This window comes from Temnothorax nylanderi, unplaced genomic scaffold (assembly GCF_030848795.1).
Source record: "Temnothorax nylanderi isolate EJ_2023f unplaced genomic scaffold, tnyl_v1.0 TNYL_tig0032_pilon, whole genome shotgun sequence".
NCBI lineage: Eukaryota > Metazoa > Arthropoda > Insecta > Hymenoptera > Formicidae > Temnothorax > Temnothorax nylanderi.
Genome location: NW_027249094.1, coordinates 1,340,702 through 1,357,033, shown reverse-complemented (window position 1 = coordinate 1,357,033; position 16,332 = coordinate 1,340,702). Strand labels below are relative to the sequence as shown.

General features: G+C 35.1%; 2 protein-coding genes across 12 annotated transcripts; both read right to left on the bottom strand.

The window, feature by feature from the left end:
- Positions 1–2,764: 2,764 nt before the first annotated feature.
- LOC139770770 (alpha-(1,3)-fucosyltransferase C-like) lies at positions 2,765–11,461 on the bottom strand. 11 transcript variants are annotated; one of them, XM_071702941.1, is made up of 4 exons: positions 8,759–11,461; positions 6,967–8,047; positions 6,293–6,599; positions 2,765–4,981 (listed from the first exon to the last, which is right to left on the bottom strand). In XM_071702941.1, the coding sequence occupies exons 2-4, from the start codon at positions 7,592–7,594 to the stop codon at positions 4,579–4,581; spliced, it is 1,338 nt and encodes a 445-aa protein (XP_071559042.1). In that variant the 5' UTR covers positions 7,595–8,047; positions 8,759–11,461; the 3' UTR covers positions 2,765–4,578. The 11 variants fall into 11 exon arrangements, with proteins under 11 accessions (XP_071559042.1, XP_071559043.1, XP_071559044.1 ...); XM_071702942.1 differs by having other exon boundaries at positions 6,967–9,028; positions 10,855–11,461; XM_071702943.1 differs by having other exon boundaries at positions 6,967–9,028; positions 11,170–11,461.
- Positions 11,462–12,375: 914 nt separating this feature from the next.
- LOC139770769 (uncharacterized) lies at positions 12,376–14,503 on the bottom strand. Its single transcript, XM_071702940.1, has one exon. It carries the CDS (start codon positions 14,007–14,009, stop codon positions 13,191–13,193), a length of 819 nt encoding a protein of 272 aa, XP_071559041.1. The 5' UTR covers positions 14,010–14,503; the 3' UTR covers positions 12,376–13,190.
- Between the last annotated feature and the right edge of the window lie 1,829 nt (positions 14,504–16,332).

The following is a 16,332-nucleotide window of genomic DNA, read 5'->3' as shown; positions in this document are numbered from 1 at the left end:
TGTATCAACTAAACCTTTTCATTTCAAATTGATGATTTCGTTTACAAACAAAATTTGCAATATTTGCAAGTGTACACGGTCAAGAAACCGTATAAGTATACGTTATAAAATACTCGTACAATATAATACTGAATAAGTGGATTATTTAGGAAAATAAATGAAGGAATTCCGGATCAATCAAACAAATAGATGTTAAATGAGATGACATACATTATCGTAAAATCTATTCGTTTCGTAGCGGAAGCACGAGAAATGGTGTATATGAGGCAGTAATTGTATAATAATTCAAATATATTTGCGTGTCGCGGCTGTAATCTGCAAAGCTGCGTTTAAACTATTTATGCAATAATTTAAAAAAAGTCAAAACACGCGATGAGAAGGATAAAGCTTTGAGTATTTCATTACTTTGTGCAAATATTGTGTAAAATATGCCAATATGAATTTTGATCGCGTGATGTGCTCTTTATCCCGTGGCTGCTTGTTCGTTCTAATAAGCAATATCGGAAGCCAAACATTATCCGACGTTTGATCATTGCTGACGCGCATTTTACGGTCCGACATAATGCAGCAATTTCTATTTTCCTATGATGCATATCGTACTACGCGCCGAATAGCCGTATGATGTGCATTGTCAAATAACGGTGGAGCTTGCATACAATCAATCAATCATTGCGGTTATGCGCATAACGGGGAACAATCTCATCTCATTTCTATTCCTAATATCGTACACGTAAATCCAGCTCAAATTAAATAGAAATTGCTACATATGCATCTTGTATTGAGTGTTGCATTTTCGTCGACTCGGATAAGCATACAAATTATTTTCACGCGTCTGTAGTACCTACTCTACTGAATCTGATACTACGAAATTCTATTGGTTTCGATGTCTGATTTGAACGGTCGAATTTGATCGTGTGTATCGCTTGATCTGATGAAGATTATCGTATACCTATACTCACTATACTGTATAAATGTACGATGAAAGAGAGAGTGCGAGAGGAACAGGCTACGAGTTTACGGTACTAGCGACAAGAAATTGCCGCCACGATGAACTTTGAGAAGGACTTTGAGGTTGTTACAACCTACTGAAATGGTTGTTCGACGCTCGAAGTTGTACCCAAGTAGTACTTTTACAATGTGAGAGCTGGTGCCGTGGCGTGTAACCGTCTAGCAAGCGCGGTGCGGTGTACTTGTACGTTAGTACTTTCGCGATTCTCGTAACTTTAACACAACTATCATTGGTAATATCTATCTCGGTAACTTGCGACATCTTGGTCCGGTTTATTGCAATTCGATTGCTTATCGTGCAGGCGGACGTACAAAGGAAGTGAAGTTTCCTTCGTTAGGGGTCCCCCGCATAAGTCTGAAATGACTCGCCGGAGGCATTCGCTTGTCTGATAGAATTTTATGAGGAGTTTTCTCTCCTTTTCCCTTTAACACGTAGGATCGTGCTTTGATATCCGTGCGCAGATTTATGTGTAAAATAATATGTGCTTTTATATAATGATCACGGAAAGAGAATATTATAAACCGTAAAGCGGGTATATCAACTTGCCGCAATAAAAATAAAATAATAAAACAGTGAAATGATAATAAAATGACGTTTTGAAATAAAACCTAGATATACGATACGTTTTTTATCGAGATGAATTATTTAATTTTACAGAATACATTTTAATACTATTTGCATTAAAAATTCGATAATGATACAAACGTGCTATTTTGCTGTATACAATATATCGATAGAGAAATATTGTTGAAACTTTAGTGTTAAAATAACTATAACGGGAAGAATGAAATTGGATATAATAGATCGCAATTTAATTGGACGCCATACATGAAGACAGAAACTAAGAATAGAAGCTTTTTTCATTAGTTGAAGAAAGAAACTCGAACATCAAGAGTGAGCCTGTTTAATCTCGTTATTTCTCAGCAAAGTTTTTTTTATTTTTCCGAGTACAGACCATCTTTCATACAAATTGTCAAGTAACCAATCAAGATATTTATGACCATGGATTAATAAGTGAAGGAATATTGGTCAAAGTTTGTTTTTAAAACTAAAAAACTGGAATGCTAAAAAATGTCTTTATATGGCAATGTTTTTATGTCGATATGTGAAAAATCTCGAAGCTGAAACATTTTGAATTAATTACATATATGTGGTGATCGTCGTTATTTATTTAAACATCCTATGACTTGACGCGATAACATATACGCATATACCTACACGGAGAGAATTTTCTGTTAAAATTCACCCTGAAATCATGGTAGTTGTGGGACAACATGTACCACCAAGAATTTTATGCGAGCTATTCTGATTAATATCTACCATAATAAAAAATATTAATATCTATTACATTAAAATATGTTTGATTAATTTTACTAAAATATATCTAGGAAATTTCAATAATTTTTCAAAATTTACCAATCTGCTTGGTAATTTTTATCACATTGTTTGTAAAATGTCTTTTGTATATCTTAAAAATTCCTTGGTTGCCAAGTTGTCCCAAGTTTGTAGTGAATTTAAGGGTAAACTATAACAAAAAATTTTCTCCGTGTACCTACTACATGTTCATTTGCCTATCGAGACTATTGCCACTAGATCAGAATAACAGTTTATCTCAGAATTCGCATTTTTATGAATGAATCGTTAATCAGCGGTGAAGGAATCGATTGAAAAATTATTGAAAATAATTTTTCTTTAATTTCAGAAAATTCTATGTTTTTTCTTAAGTAATTAATGGGATAATGACTACAAGAAAAATTTAAATATAAGAAAAATATATTTGTATTTATTACAACGTAACTATGTACAGATTATTTACAATAAAACGCAATTAATGAAGAATACTGAGATAACATTAATAATAAAACTAGTTTGATAAATGTTAGTTTACGAAAATAGTATATCAAATATACATACAATTATCTAATTAAGGTTTTCTCTCTGTTAATTTGAACGAAAAATCTGATATTATTGTTATAAACATTATATAACATTTACGCAATAATAGGTATGCATAGGCGTTACTTACAATTAGCGTAATTTTCCATTTGCATGTACATTTGTATTATTCGCAGATTTACTTTTGCAACTTTACGTTTGCCAAAATTAATAATTATGAAGCTTTATATTCGCTTATATTACAGGTATGTTTGCTTCTTGCACAATTTGGCGTATCTCCATCCTGAATATTGTTTATTAAGTAACATTTTTCATGTAAAAAGGAAATAGAGTTTTTCTTTTATAAAAATGTAAACCCTAAGAGTGTACAAAAAATGAAAACACTTTTATCTTTATTTTCTGTCTTGTTCTAAATCAATTTTTTAATTTTCATAAATCGGAACCATTGGATTTCTTTGTATCTTAGTTAGTAGTCTTACAATTAGTTAGTAGCCTGAATTTGGTAATTTTTAAAATATACAATTAAAATTTGGCTGAAAGTATAGAAAACCTTTAAAAAGAGAAAAAAATATATTTATACTACGTTAAACGCAAAAAATGCATAGCATAAATCTTGTATATACCTACACACACTCACGCAAAATTGTGATAACGCATTAACAGTTATTATTGATTAAATGTGTTAACTACCACTGATTATGTCAACGTATATTTATTTTATTTGCATGTGCAATACATGTATGAACACAATGGTCTTTTATTATTATATTTACGCTATTTTATATACTAGTTGGATATATCTTTTTAAAACAAAATGAGAACAGAATGGAATTGAACGATTAGATTGCTATAACATTTAATTTTTCACTAACTATTCGGGCGGACGAAGATCGTTTTATAAATACTTATATTTACTAACCATGTAAATGTAATATTTTAAAAAATATTGAAGAAAATATCACGAGAACATTTTTTCCTCGTAGTTTCTTGATGAGATAAAAAGACTAATGTCAGTCTTTTATATGTATACAAATATGTGCTTTACATTCGTTCAGTCTATTAATTATCGCTGGAATGTGGATAATAATATACAATTTCCGAAAAACTGGTTCTCTTTATAAAGCGATCAGTAAATCACATATCTATATATTCCTCAAACTCTGCGAGTATAGTAGTGTTAGAGCGATGGAGCTTGGCCGCTTTGATCTTGGCTAATCAAGCGAGTAGTGAATATATCGATGTACTACATATTCTCGGCCTAATGACCCATCATCGATGTATAAGTCAAACGTCGAAGCTGCATCGTCGTTCACCTCGTTATAGACTTGAGAAACGCTCAATATGCATAATTGGATAACAGATGACGGAGGAATATCTTATCACGTATAGGCTTAATTACGTATCCAAATCAAAGTTTCCAAAACTAAGATGAATCATATTTAATAATACTGATATATCTTCGTAAAGTCACATTCAATTTGGAAGTAAGATGGATTCGGAAAGTATTTATATCACGATTGATCAATAAAGCAGAAATTGAAGCTAAAATAACGAATGTGCGATTACTATTTACATTATATACATTTTTAAAAATATCTAGGATTACGTCAATTTTTATTTAGGTTTAATAGAGCTCTGGATACTTTCGTTTTACATTTTATTTGAATAGATTATTAATGTTTCTGTGTCCCAGTTTTATAATCCGGCTCCTGTTTCTGATCGCGACTCATTAGCGTACGTTTCGTTGCGTATCCATCAACGTTATTATCTAGAAGCGCTTGAATAGAACATTTATCTTTGGCGTACCAATCCGTTAAATCCGAATAAATTTTCGGCTTTTTCTGCTTATGCAGCACCTCGCAAAGGTTACAAACGGCCCGCTTCGTCCCGACATTGACTCGATAATATTTCTTCCATTGTAGGAAGCTTTGATATCGCTGCAGATCCTGAGTGAGATATTTCAAATACGCGGCGAGCTCCTTCGGACTGTCGAAGTCCAAGGCATTTACGTAGGAATTCGGCGGTGCGAACTGACTGTAATTGGCGCCTCCGTAAACCACCGGGACGACATTATACCTGCAAGAATATTGATAAGAAAAGCCCGTTATTGATTGATAATATTTTCTTGCAGTTTCGCTTATTCCACCTGCGGAACTATACATAAAAAAAGATACGATAAACAAACCGATGAATCAAGCAAAATTGAAATAAACAATACAGAATAGCTAGTTTTCCTTTAATATTATGTACTTTTGTACAAACACGTGGGTTAAGCATTATTTTAAAAAAAGATGCTGCCTCTGACCTGAATAAATTATTAGCTCTTTTGGTAGACAATAATAAAGATAATTAAAAAATAGGTTCTTGATGTGCTTTTAGACATTTATTGAAAATCACAAGAAATATTGCTTTGACATTTAATACGCTTGTAATTTTTTTACTTTAATTGTATATGTAATAAGTACGCAGTACGCACTCTTGACTGCACGCATTGACATAAATGACAATGATAGATGTCTTTTGACATATAGTCTATATCAAAATATATTTGTCATCAGATATTGGGTGTATGCCCGTAAAATTGGATTATTCGTAATATCGAATGATGAACAAACATATTTAACGATCACCAAAGCATTGTCCGCATTGTGCTCCGTCGAGCAGCTCGTGTGAATAAAAACGGGAAAGAAACACCGCGCGTGGCGTTATCGTTACCATTTGTATTTCGCACAATCCGCAAATAGCAATAAATTCGATTCAATTATTGACGTATTCCCGTATCGATGCTATCATCGCGCCGATAATATTTCAATTCCAGACAATCGTGGAATTTTGATGTCAACTTTATGCTTATTGCATTTACATTAAACGTCAATGCGTAACGCAGTGCAGTCAGTCTGCATACGATTTGAATAGGCCCTATATTTGATTGCATATGAATATGAATAATAATAATGAAAATTGGAAAATATCGTTCAAGTGTTAACAACCTTTTTTTCTGAGAAACCATCTGCAATATGCTTGCTCTGTAAAAGCTGACTTAAGAGGTAATGACAATTAAAAAAAAAAATTGGCAGAAATAATTCATTAGTAAAAATTTTTTAAAATAACGTTCCTTTACATATATCTTCATTTATATATAAAAGAATTTATTTAAATAATCGACGCGCGCCGAACTAAAGACTGCAAGAAGTAAGTCGACAAGATAATTTTATATCAGTCTTACATTTTGACTTAAACCATGCATGTTGGCATACACGTTACTTATAAGGGTGACTCGTATATCATCAGGGAAAATATCTCGCAGACATTAGTTAGATTGTCTTTGTTTTCGTGCACTGGTTGTTGCGGATAACGATTTCCCGCTATCTGAAGTCGTGTTATTACCTGAGCGGATTCATCAGCTTTTCCGTCACGTAATCGTCGCAGAAGGAATTCTCGAAGGACAGGTAGAAAAAGTAGTCGGCCTCAATTACGTCGCTAAAACAGTTCCGATCTCTCTCGCAGCTAAATTCGCCGCATTTGCCATAAATGTCGACGCGTATGTGCTTCGACAGTTCCTCCACATACTTCTGCCGGCCACTTTTGGCATCGCAATTGCTTACAAACCAAGTTACCGGCTTGCTCTTACCCCTGACGGTGTCCAATATCGCAGATGGCATTTCGTCCACCGCGTCCTCTGCACCTGCGAAAACTGATTAGTTCTCGCGTACTCGAGGTAACTTACATGGCGAGAAGATGATACACCGCCCGAGAATTTGTCGTTAGGACGTTCGCACAAGGGTCATTTGTTTTGTGACAGGGAAACTAATTACATTTTGCATAAAAGACCCGATAATGGGAGAGAATATAAGAACAATAAGTAAAGAATAGAGATTGTGGTCACTTTTCTATAAAGTATTCAAATTTTTTATTTTAAAACTGTGCCTTCTTATAATATAAAGAATGAAAATCTTGGTATATTGAATAACATATTTATCCAATATTTAATTTGAGTATTTTTATTGATTATAAAATGGCAATTAAATAAAGAAAAGGATAAAGAAGAAAAAATATATTACTTGTATTATTTTGTAAAACGTTCCAATCAGCATTCCTTGAAGGTGCGACGAATTTGCCGCTTTTTACATCTTCTATGATATCATAAGTCCAGGGTATGTCACTGTCGAGCCGGTATGTCATCGTGAGGTTGAAGTAGCTCTTTCGATATTTTGGATATACTTTTCGATTGGCTGGACTTTCCAAATTAACGTACACATAAAATTGCGTTGTCTTCCTCTTCTGTGGCACTTCATACGCATCCATCTCGTTACCGTGAAAGAGAATCGCGTCGTAATCTTCCACATTCAAATAGTCCCGATCGTTAAAGACTTTGCACTTATTGAAAGGACAATCGTGGAAAATGTCGCCTGTCCCGAAGTAAAAATTTCTGTCACCGAATAACGTATTCCACAGAAGGATAGTTTTTATGCCCTTTTCTCTATATGTCTCCGCCTTAACGGTTACATCCGCAAAATAATTTTCTTCACGAATCATCTTGAGAAATATATCGTGAATTTGAAAATCGCTGTAAGTGACTGAGAAGTAGAGGCATGTTGTCAAGATTGTTGTCACAATTAGACTGACGAAAAGATATGATTTCTTTTTCATTGCTTTGGCAATGTTTATCTGAAAATATGCTATCTGCATTTCTTATAGTGTTGAGTGATATTGCCGTATTAAATATGGTCTTGCCCTTCGTCACACATTCAACACGTTATATCGTATCCATAAATTCGTCAGAACAAGTCTCCAAGTAATGCTTCGCATAATTGTTGCAAATGTCTTAGCATAACTTATTAAACCTTGTGTTATATACATATAGGCGTTTAACGGAATGTTTATATTTGTTGTATTTTGCGTATGTCTACTGTTATTTTATAATGTTTCGTACGAATAATCTTTCAGCATTGATGGTTAGTGAAGATCGTATAAAATAACCGGTTTCAATCACAGAAGAAATTCCTTGTAGCGATGCGGATGTGGTTTGGTGAATTATCGTTGATATAAATCCGTTCTCCGTATACAGATGATAAGGCAAGAGTGGCAAGAGAGGAAAACTGGTTTCTTTTTAACTACTTATTATTAGCTTCAGTGTCACACCTTGGAAAGACGAAACGAAAAATTACTCACGTTGAAAGATTAAGGCACGTATATATATGTGTGAGATTATCTTATCTCGTTCGTGTTCTACGAAAAAAAAAATTGCGGCGGTCTATTGCAAATAATTTGTAGCTTGTCTAGTAATTCAGTAAATTCCTTAGAATTATTTGATGGTGTTCCTGTACTTCCATTTATTAACCCTCCATTGTTCTCGTATGAGGCGGACACTCAGGTCGCTTTTATTTTTTTAATTGCATAGAAGTTGACCCTGAAACTTTCTGACTTTTCACTTACAATTTTCTAGACTATATTTGTATGGTTATTTTCTAAAATTTCGTTAGAACAATATTTAGACTTTCTGAGTGCGGAGCTCTCATGGCGAGAACAAATTCGTACAGTCAACGCGACTCGCGCTGTTGCTAAACCCTTCTTCTATCGCTATCGCTATCGCCTATTGTGCAAGGGGCTTCACTGTGACAGAGTGATGTATGTACCGATTGACGTCTCATCCTCTTGTTACAAGACCGCGTTGATTTGAGAAAAATATGTGGCAACACCGTAACTAAATCACACAGTGACACACATACAGGTGCGGCGCCGGGCGCGGCACTCATAAGAAAGCACTAACGTTAGTTTGCTGAACGAGGGCAATGGAAGGTTAATGATCAACACGCTCAATCGTATACCTCGCGCCGAGATATGTACACATACCGTTTTATATACGCACGTGCGTTTCAACAAAATAAGAGTTCTCTTTATTCAAATGTGTTGTAGACTCTTTAACGTACTACAGTAGAGGAACGTTTTTCGTGTTTTTCGCTTATAACAGATTACATCACTTCGTGCGTGCGTGCAAGTTCACATTTATCTCCAGTCACCATTTATATACTCTCATCAGTTCGCACTTATCTCCAATTATTATTTGTAGTATGACGCATTTTAAAGTCCGAAAAAATTGTCCTTCAACTTTGCGCGATATCTCTGTGAAATAAAATTATACGTTTACATGACTTAAGATAGGATGTGATAAGTTATCTTTTTATTCAATAAGTATGAGATTATACGACCGTGTAAGATATATAATACAGATAAACAAAGGGAAAAACGCCGTAATCGGCCAGGACTGGATCTTGCTTGTCCGAATAATATATTAATTCTTATTGAGTGACTTTTTACGTACAATTCAGTCCTGACCGATTATGGCGTTTTTCCCTTTATTTTTTTATTATTTTAAGTTTTGTAATGATATAAATGAAAATTTTTACGTCAAAAATAATTGTACTGTTTATCAAAACGAGATAATGATAATCGCGCTAATAATAGGAATTAAAATGTAAATACGTAATTTAACATTGTATATACATAAGACATGTAGCGCAAGCGATAGAATAAAAGCGTAAATGTTGAAAGTATTCTAAGCTTCAAGGAGATATCAGATGCAACTAGTGCAAGAGAACGAGCGATTAATTCGCTACGACTCTTGGGATGAAAGCGCTCGATGAAACAGGAGAAATTTTTCATGGATGAATAATCGAGTTCTTTCAAAAGATCGTAAACGTTTGATGTTCTTTTGGGATAGATGTTCTATCCCGTTCACTTTGTCTGTAGGCTGGTATCAGGAAAGTGGGCGGACGTGAACACGAGGTTTCGTTTGATTAAAAATTGCTCTCTTATGATATCCAGCATGAATAGACTTTTTCTCTACTTGCAGTCTAGAGCGTGCTTTAATCTCTCATCGCAGTTGCATTGCATGCAATAAGTAGCATTTAAAGTGGACATTTAAGACGGGCGAGATGGTTCATGGACTAATTGAATAACACGCAGTGAGCTATGTAGCTGTAATGGAAAGCTAAGAACGAATAACGCTATTATTAAATGCTTGTTGAAAATAACGGCACGGAGACGATATACGTGCAAACGTATAATATATCAAATATTACTTTTTAATATCAGAATCAGTTGTTATTTTGTTCCTGATTTTATATATGACGGGTATTTGCTCTACGTAAAATTTACTATTATTTATACGGACGTATCGATCATATCCACAGCATTTAATACGCAGTAAGTGAGTTAATATTGTAGGCAAATACACAATTGAACCGTTTAATCCTAATTGACAATAATGAGGATTGCACCAAGCCGGAAGGCGGTTAGAATGATGAACGCAGAGAATTAAATAGTTAATAATTAATTTTACGCTATTTCTGCTTATTTGTTAAAAGCGTAAACAAAGTTATTTGAATTCAATCGCATAATTAAAATAGAACAAATCTCATTTTAACTTATTGTAATTACAAATAAACCGTTGCAAATATTATATTGTCTGTAGCAATACATACACATTATATATTTTATTTAATTTATTATTATTACTATTATTATTACACATGTTATTACATATTGTTGTGTACTTGATCACATATTTCCTGTTTCAATAATATTATCATTGTTAATCATTACTAAAGGATCTTTTATTTAAAAAATTAAATTTATTGAATTATGATCGCGTCTACGTTATAAAGAATAATATGCGAATAAAGTTTCTAAAATAACACAACTTGAAAAACATTTTTATTTCAGCACAAAAATTTAATTATTAGGAATTAGTAAATTTATTTAAAAGAGTTTTACGTTTTTTTTTGCTTTACTCAGAATTCAGGGACGATATTAAATTTATCGCCTTTAACCGTGACTATATATACTTGATCGATTGGGCGAGATCAGTTTACTAGCGTGACTAAAGCATCGCCACAACACTTTTTCATAGACATTATATTACATCACGAATGTAGCAGGTTCCATACCGGTGATTTGAGGTCACGGTTCCCATAGTGCGCCAATCCGATACGTGCCGGTTAACATTGATAAATTACACCGTCATTTTGTACAAGTTCAGCGCATGTAATTAACCAACAATTGACATTGTACCGTAAGTTTTTTTTTCACAATAACATCGATGCACAAAGCGACATGGATAACGGTAACAGAAAGTGTTTAAGTAAAGCGCCGAAGGTTGTCAAGTCATCGGTTGCATAATCGCTATATAACTCACGGTCGAAATTGTGCATATGTACATTTTAACACGTGGGATACGCATATAATTTGTTAACAATATGTACCTAACCTGACCTAACCTGGCGTGCGTTTCTATCAGATTAATTTCGATCGGTCCTACCGCACCGTGGATGAAAGCATTTTTCGTTGCCATGTTCTTGACGAGATTTCACTATGGTGCAATGCGCACTTTTGCAAAGGATTGCGCGTTATTACGAAATTACGTATCTCGATCGATCGCATCACTCTGGCGCCGCGCAACATTTGTCTCGCGGGATGTATACTGTAATAGTCGCGATGGTCGCCCACGTGCGTCACGACCTGCCACCTTGAAAGTTGCAACTCGACTGGCTAAACAGAGCGCAGATATCCTATAACACGTTCTACCTAACCCAGACTGGTCGGTCTCGGTAGCTGAAAAATAAAGCGGTTCGCGGAATTCGACGTTCCGTCAAATGAAAATTGCGCGTGAAGAAATGCCACTCGACTCTGTAATTAAAGTACGATTATTACGACTCGAGCGGCATTCCCAGATATTTTACATTTGGTTGCACATGATAGATAGCAGCGATAATTATCTTGAATATATCGAGGATACTGACATTCAGTGATATATGACGCGCAAAAAATTGGAACATGATAATAAAATTAATCTTTATATTTTATTATAATAATAGACAGAATTTTATATAAATGGAATATGGAAAGCAGATGAAAAGGTTTAAAAAATAGGTTTTAAAGGTTTTAAAAATATCTTGATATTTATAATTTCTCATTTGTAAATTACAAAATACTGCGCGATATGTACACACGCGAAATAATTCAGTTGATCAGAACGTGTTTATAAAGCGTTGAAATTTATATACGTGTATCTATATCGAAAATATATTAAATTTATGTACTTAAAGGTTACTATTTGGACAGTGTGGAATAAATTTAAAATAATTGTTTTGCCGTGAAAATTTTCGAAGGTAATACGCTCGATTAATGCTTTGTTTAAGAAATATACGCACGATCAAATAGATTATTAATTTTGTTTGCGAAGAATCGATGGGTTAGAATATTGTTTTAGCCAGCAAATATTCTCTATTGCTTTATCTTAGATTAACCTTCTTATCGATAAAACGATAACGTCACCGTTACATGCGATAACCGTGCCTTTACTATAGCCACAATAGATACGACAATTGTTGTAATGGCAGCTAAACTAAAATACTTGAGTAGTGATTTGTTATAAATTTGGTTTGTTACAAAAATATAAATGTAAAATGTAATGTAATAACATATTTATGTAGACATTTATTTTTCTGCTTGCTCTCTTTCGATATACATTGAGAGGTGTTAATTCATTAATTATTAAAATCCATCAAAGTAATTAAAATATTTTTTAATAAGTAATTACAAAATTATATTTGCATGCGAAATATATGCGGCTGCGTGTGCATAGTGGAAAATAATTTCTATTTTTTAGTCTTTATAAAATAAATATAAACGTATTTGTAAATTAAACTTTATAACATTTATTTAATCAATGGATTAATTAAATGAATATTTAGGTTTGCGTATAGTTACATTCCGAAGCGCGTAATCGTACTCGAGTAGATATATCTACATAATAGAACTCACATGACTCACTTACATGACTCACTTAATTATGTATACTATTATGATATGCTGATACAATCTTATTTGTAATTTAATTTTTGTGTATATTATTAGCTTCTATTAGCACAAGTATCTAAATATGTCATTCATAAAATAGTAGAATAGAATAGAATGGAATAAGTACTTTATTTGCCTTAAAGGGGCTTTAAAGGGCGTTTTTGAGGAACGTACCCAAACCTTTACATAGCCTTTATTCCCCTAAACAAAAAACCTGGCCATTGTGCGACCTCACAAACTGACATCCACCCTCCCTTTCCCTTATTACACCTCCTGTCCTCTTCCTCGACTTCCTTCCTTCCATTCCTTCTAGCTCCTTTCTTCCTCGCGCCATTTCCCTCCATCTATTTTCCTTTGAGCGCTTTCCCTCTCTTCTTCTTTCTATCTCGACTCCTCTGTCTCTTGTCTCTCTTCCCTTCCAGCCTCAGCTCCTTTCAAGAAGAGATGGTCGTATAGGTCGTTGTTGACCATAGGGTGGCGATGGCGGCTGAGTAAACGGCTGCTGCTGCTGCTGTTGTTGCTGTTGTTGCTGCTGGGCCACCTGCTGTTGCCTCTGTTGCATCTGTTGCACCAGCATCTGTTGCTTGTACCATTGCGACTGCTGCTGCACTGGCTGCTGTTGTTGCGCCTGCTGCGTCAGCATCTGTATCTGCAGTCTGCCCTGCTGCTGCTGCGGCTGCTGCTGCTGCTGCTGCTGCGGCTGCTGTTGTTGTTGGGACATCATATGCTGCAAACTAGGTTGTTGTTGTTGGGGTTGATTAGGACCCAATGGGCCGCCGACTCCCCCACCATGCTGACCAGGTTGTTGTTGTTGCTTGATAAAGGCGGCCATCAACGGTGGATTGCTCTTGAGTATTTGGAGTATTTGGTTCTGTGTGTCGGGCGTATGTGGGCTCCTGAGAATCTGCATCAACTGTTGAAGAGCTTTGATTCCTTTGATGTTTTCCTCCTTCCTTTCTTTCTCTTCATCCCTCTGCTTCTCCTCCACACCTGTCCCTCCGCCGCTCTCATCCACTCTCTTCTTCTCCACTTCTCCTTGTCCTCCGCCTTCCTTACTTCGAATCCCTACATTCTGCCTCTTCTCCATCCTCTCCAGCTGCCTCTTTATCTCCCTCATTTCCTGCCTAAGTTCTTTTTCTTCTCGCTTTATTTCTTTCAGGATTTCCTGCCGCATTTCTCTCAGCTCCTTCATGATTTCCTTCTCCCAGCCATCCTCCTCCCTCCTCTGTCCTTCTCTCGGCATCCTCACCCCCCTTGTCGCTCTGCTATATCCCTGCCTTTCTCCGCTTCACTTTGATCTTGCTTTCCTTCCCTCTTTATTGTAGACCGGGCCTTACGCCGGGCGGCGGCCGAACACGTGCCTCCTTCTCCTTCCCTTCTCTATATGTAACACAGTCACTTTTCAGCACTCACCGCCCGACCTTCCACTCCAGCCCTTCCAGCCTCTGCCGTGCTCACTCCACTCCTCCTTCTCTTCCTTCCCTCCTACTTACAGTCTCTCTTCCTTTCGCTTCTCTCCACTTTCCTTGCTACTTGCTTTCTGCCGCTCTCCGTAAACTCGTACGCACTCGTTTACCTGGCTCGTACCGGCTAGAGTCCTATATTAGTAGAGAAACGCAAACTTTACCCCCACTTTAGTGCCGTCGCCATCTTGTGCTCGTATACCCGTACGATATTGGCTGCATTCCGATATTCACTGTTAGCAACTTTCAGTACTGAAAATCTATAGTATACGTGACGTAAAATATAGATATGCAGTACTGACAGTGAATATCGGAATGCAGCCATTATCTACTACGACGACTAGTACTACGTTTACGCGAGCGTTACTTCTGTAGTAACTTACGATAATAGCCGCGTTTAGCAGACACAACTGTTGAGTTCGTCTTATCAACACTCTGCGTTGATTGGTTGGTTCTAAAAGTAAGAGCCAATCACGTTCGACTGCTACTGAGCGGCTTGGTCTGCTGAACGCGCCCAATTCCTTCGCGTAAACGGGATTTTGTAGTAACTTACGATAATTTACTCCTCGTAAACGGGTGAATTATCGTAAGTTACTACAGAAGTAACGCTCGCGTAAACGTAGTATAGTATTAGTGTTTTGGGCTCGTTTCTGTCTATAACGTAATTGTAGACGGACTAATTGTATATTTATAATTAATAATGTAATATACAGTGCCTCGCATTAATATTCGGACATCATAATACTTGAAAAAAATTAATCCGTATATTTATTTAAGAAATTTTTTGTTCTTTTAAGTGAGTTGAAGCACAAAAAGATACCCTACAAAATATTGAAGTTATAGTAATTTAATTCATATGTAAATGTAATTTATACAAAAATATATTTTTTGTTAAATGTCCGAAAATAGATCAAACAAACGAATTATAATGAGAATCCGACACGGATGAAAAGATTAGGCTGCACATATGTGTGCAGGGTACAAATAAGCAACCCACAATGTCAGTAAAGTTCTCTGCAGTTATTTAACGACACAGAAAAGATATATCTACTTACCGTGATCACAAGAAATAATAATATGCATTTATAAACTTTAGTCAACACTGTCAACAGTTGTATAATGCGGGCCTAACATGACCGTATCTAAATATGTCATTCATAAAATAGTAACAAAACTTGATTGAAATCGTTTTTCTGAGAAATATATGTGAAGAGAATTATTTTCTCATATACATCTTGAATTGTTCATGATTTACAAGGAGACGACAAAATCAAGAGCGTAATGGAAATAGAAACTGTTATTAATTAAAATAAATAATACTGTTAATGTTTAATTTATCTCACTAAGATTCAAAAGTCACCTTTACTGTGTAATATTTTATGAATGAAACGGAATCAATATTTTAGATGACTTAAGTTTTCGCATGAGTATTCACGCAACGTTAGCTTTTTAATTGGTAACTTTAATTGGTTTCGCGTCGCAAATTACTTGAGTACAGTATAGCATTTGGGGTAGTCAGCACCAGGCCGGGGTAATTTGTCTTTCTCGACTAAATAATAATTTAAATTCTCGGAACTCGACCTTGCCGTAGTCTCCCACCCGGAAGTTCTCCAGGGAATTCTCCCTGGCCACTATCTCATAAAGATAGTCGTCAATGTATCCTGCTACTGGAAACCCGCAAAGCTTCTGAAAATTCTGTTCGCATTAAAGTAACTCGTGCTCTGTCTTTTCCCAGAGCGCTATACTCTTTTATTAATTTCTTTCATTACACATTCTAGAACTTTTTAGCGAAAAATGATAGTATGATGGCTTTTCACAAGTTGATTGGCGTTAAACTTTCTATTGATTTCAAGTTTTTTATTTGCTATTTATTTTATCCTAGATTAAGAAATAAAAAACCGATATAAAATGTACATATATATAATGTCTTTTAAATTATATATGTATGTACACGGAAAAAAAATGAAGTTGCTTCAATTAAACGTCAACGTCACGGGCTGCCACAAGCATATGTAGTTAATTCAATTGGATATTATTGGACCAAATATTTAAATTATTAAAACAATTATCTGATGTTTTTTGTTCATTAATATTGATGTTGCA

Excerpts from the sequence above, each read along its gene's own strand:
- LOC139770770 (XM_071702941.1), bottom strand. The coding sequence starts at position 7,594 with ATGCAGATAGCATATTTTCAGATAAACATTGCCAAAGCAATGAAAAAG. Across the intron at positions 6,600-6,966 it reads CGTTTTACAAAATAATACAA|TTTTCGCAGGTGCAGAGGAC; the intron begins GTAATATATTTT and ends AGAACTAATCAG. Across the intron at positions 4,982-6,292 it reads AAGCTGATGAATCCGCTCAG|GTATAATGTCGTCCCGGTGG; the intron begins GTAATAACACGA and ends ATATTCTTGCAG.
- LOC139770769 (XM_071702940.1), bottom strand. The coding sequence starts at position 14,009 with ATGCCGAGAGAAGGACAGAGGAGGGAGGAGGATGGCTGGGAGAAGGAA.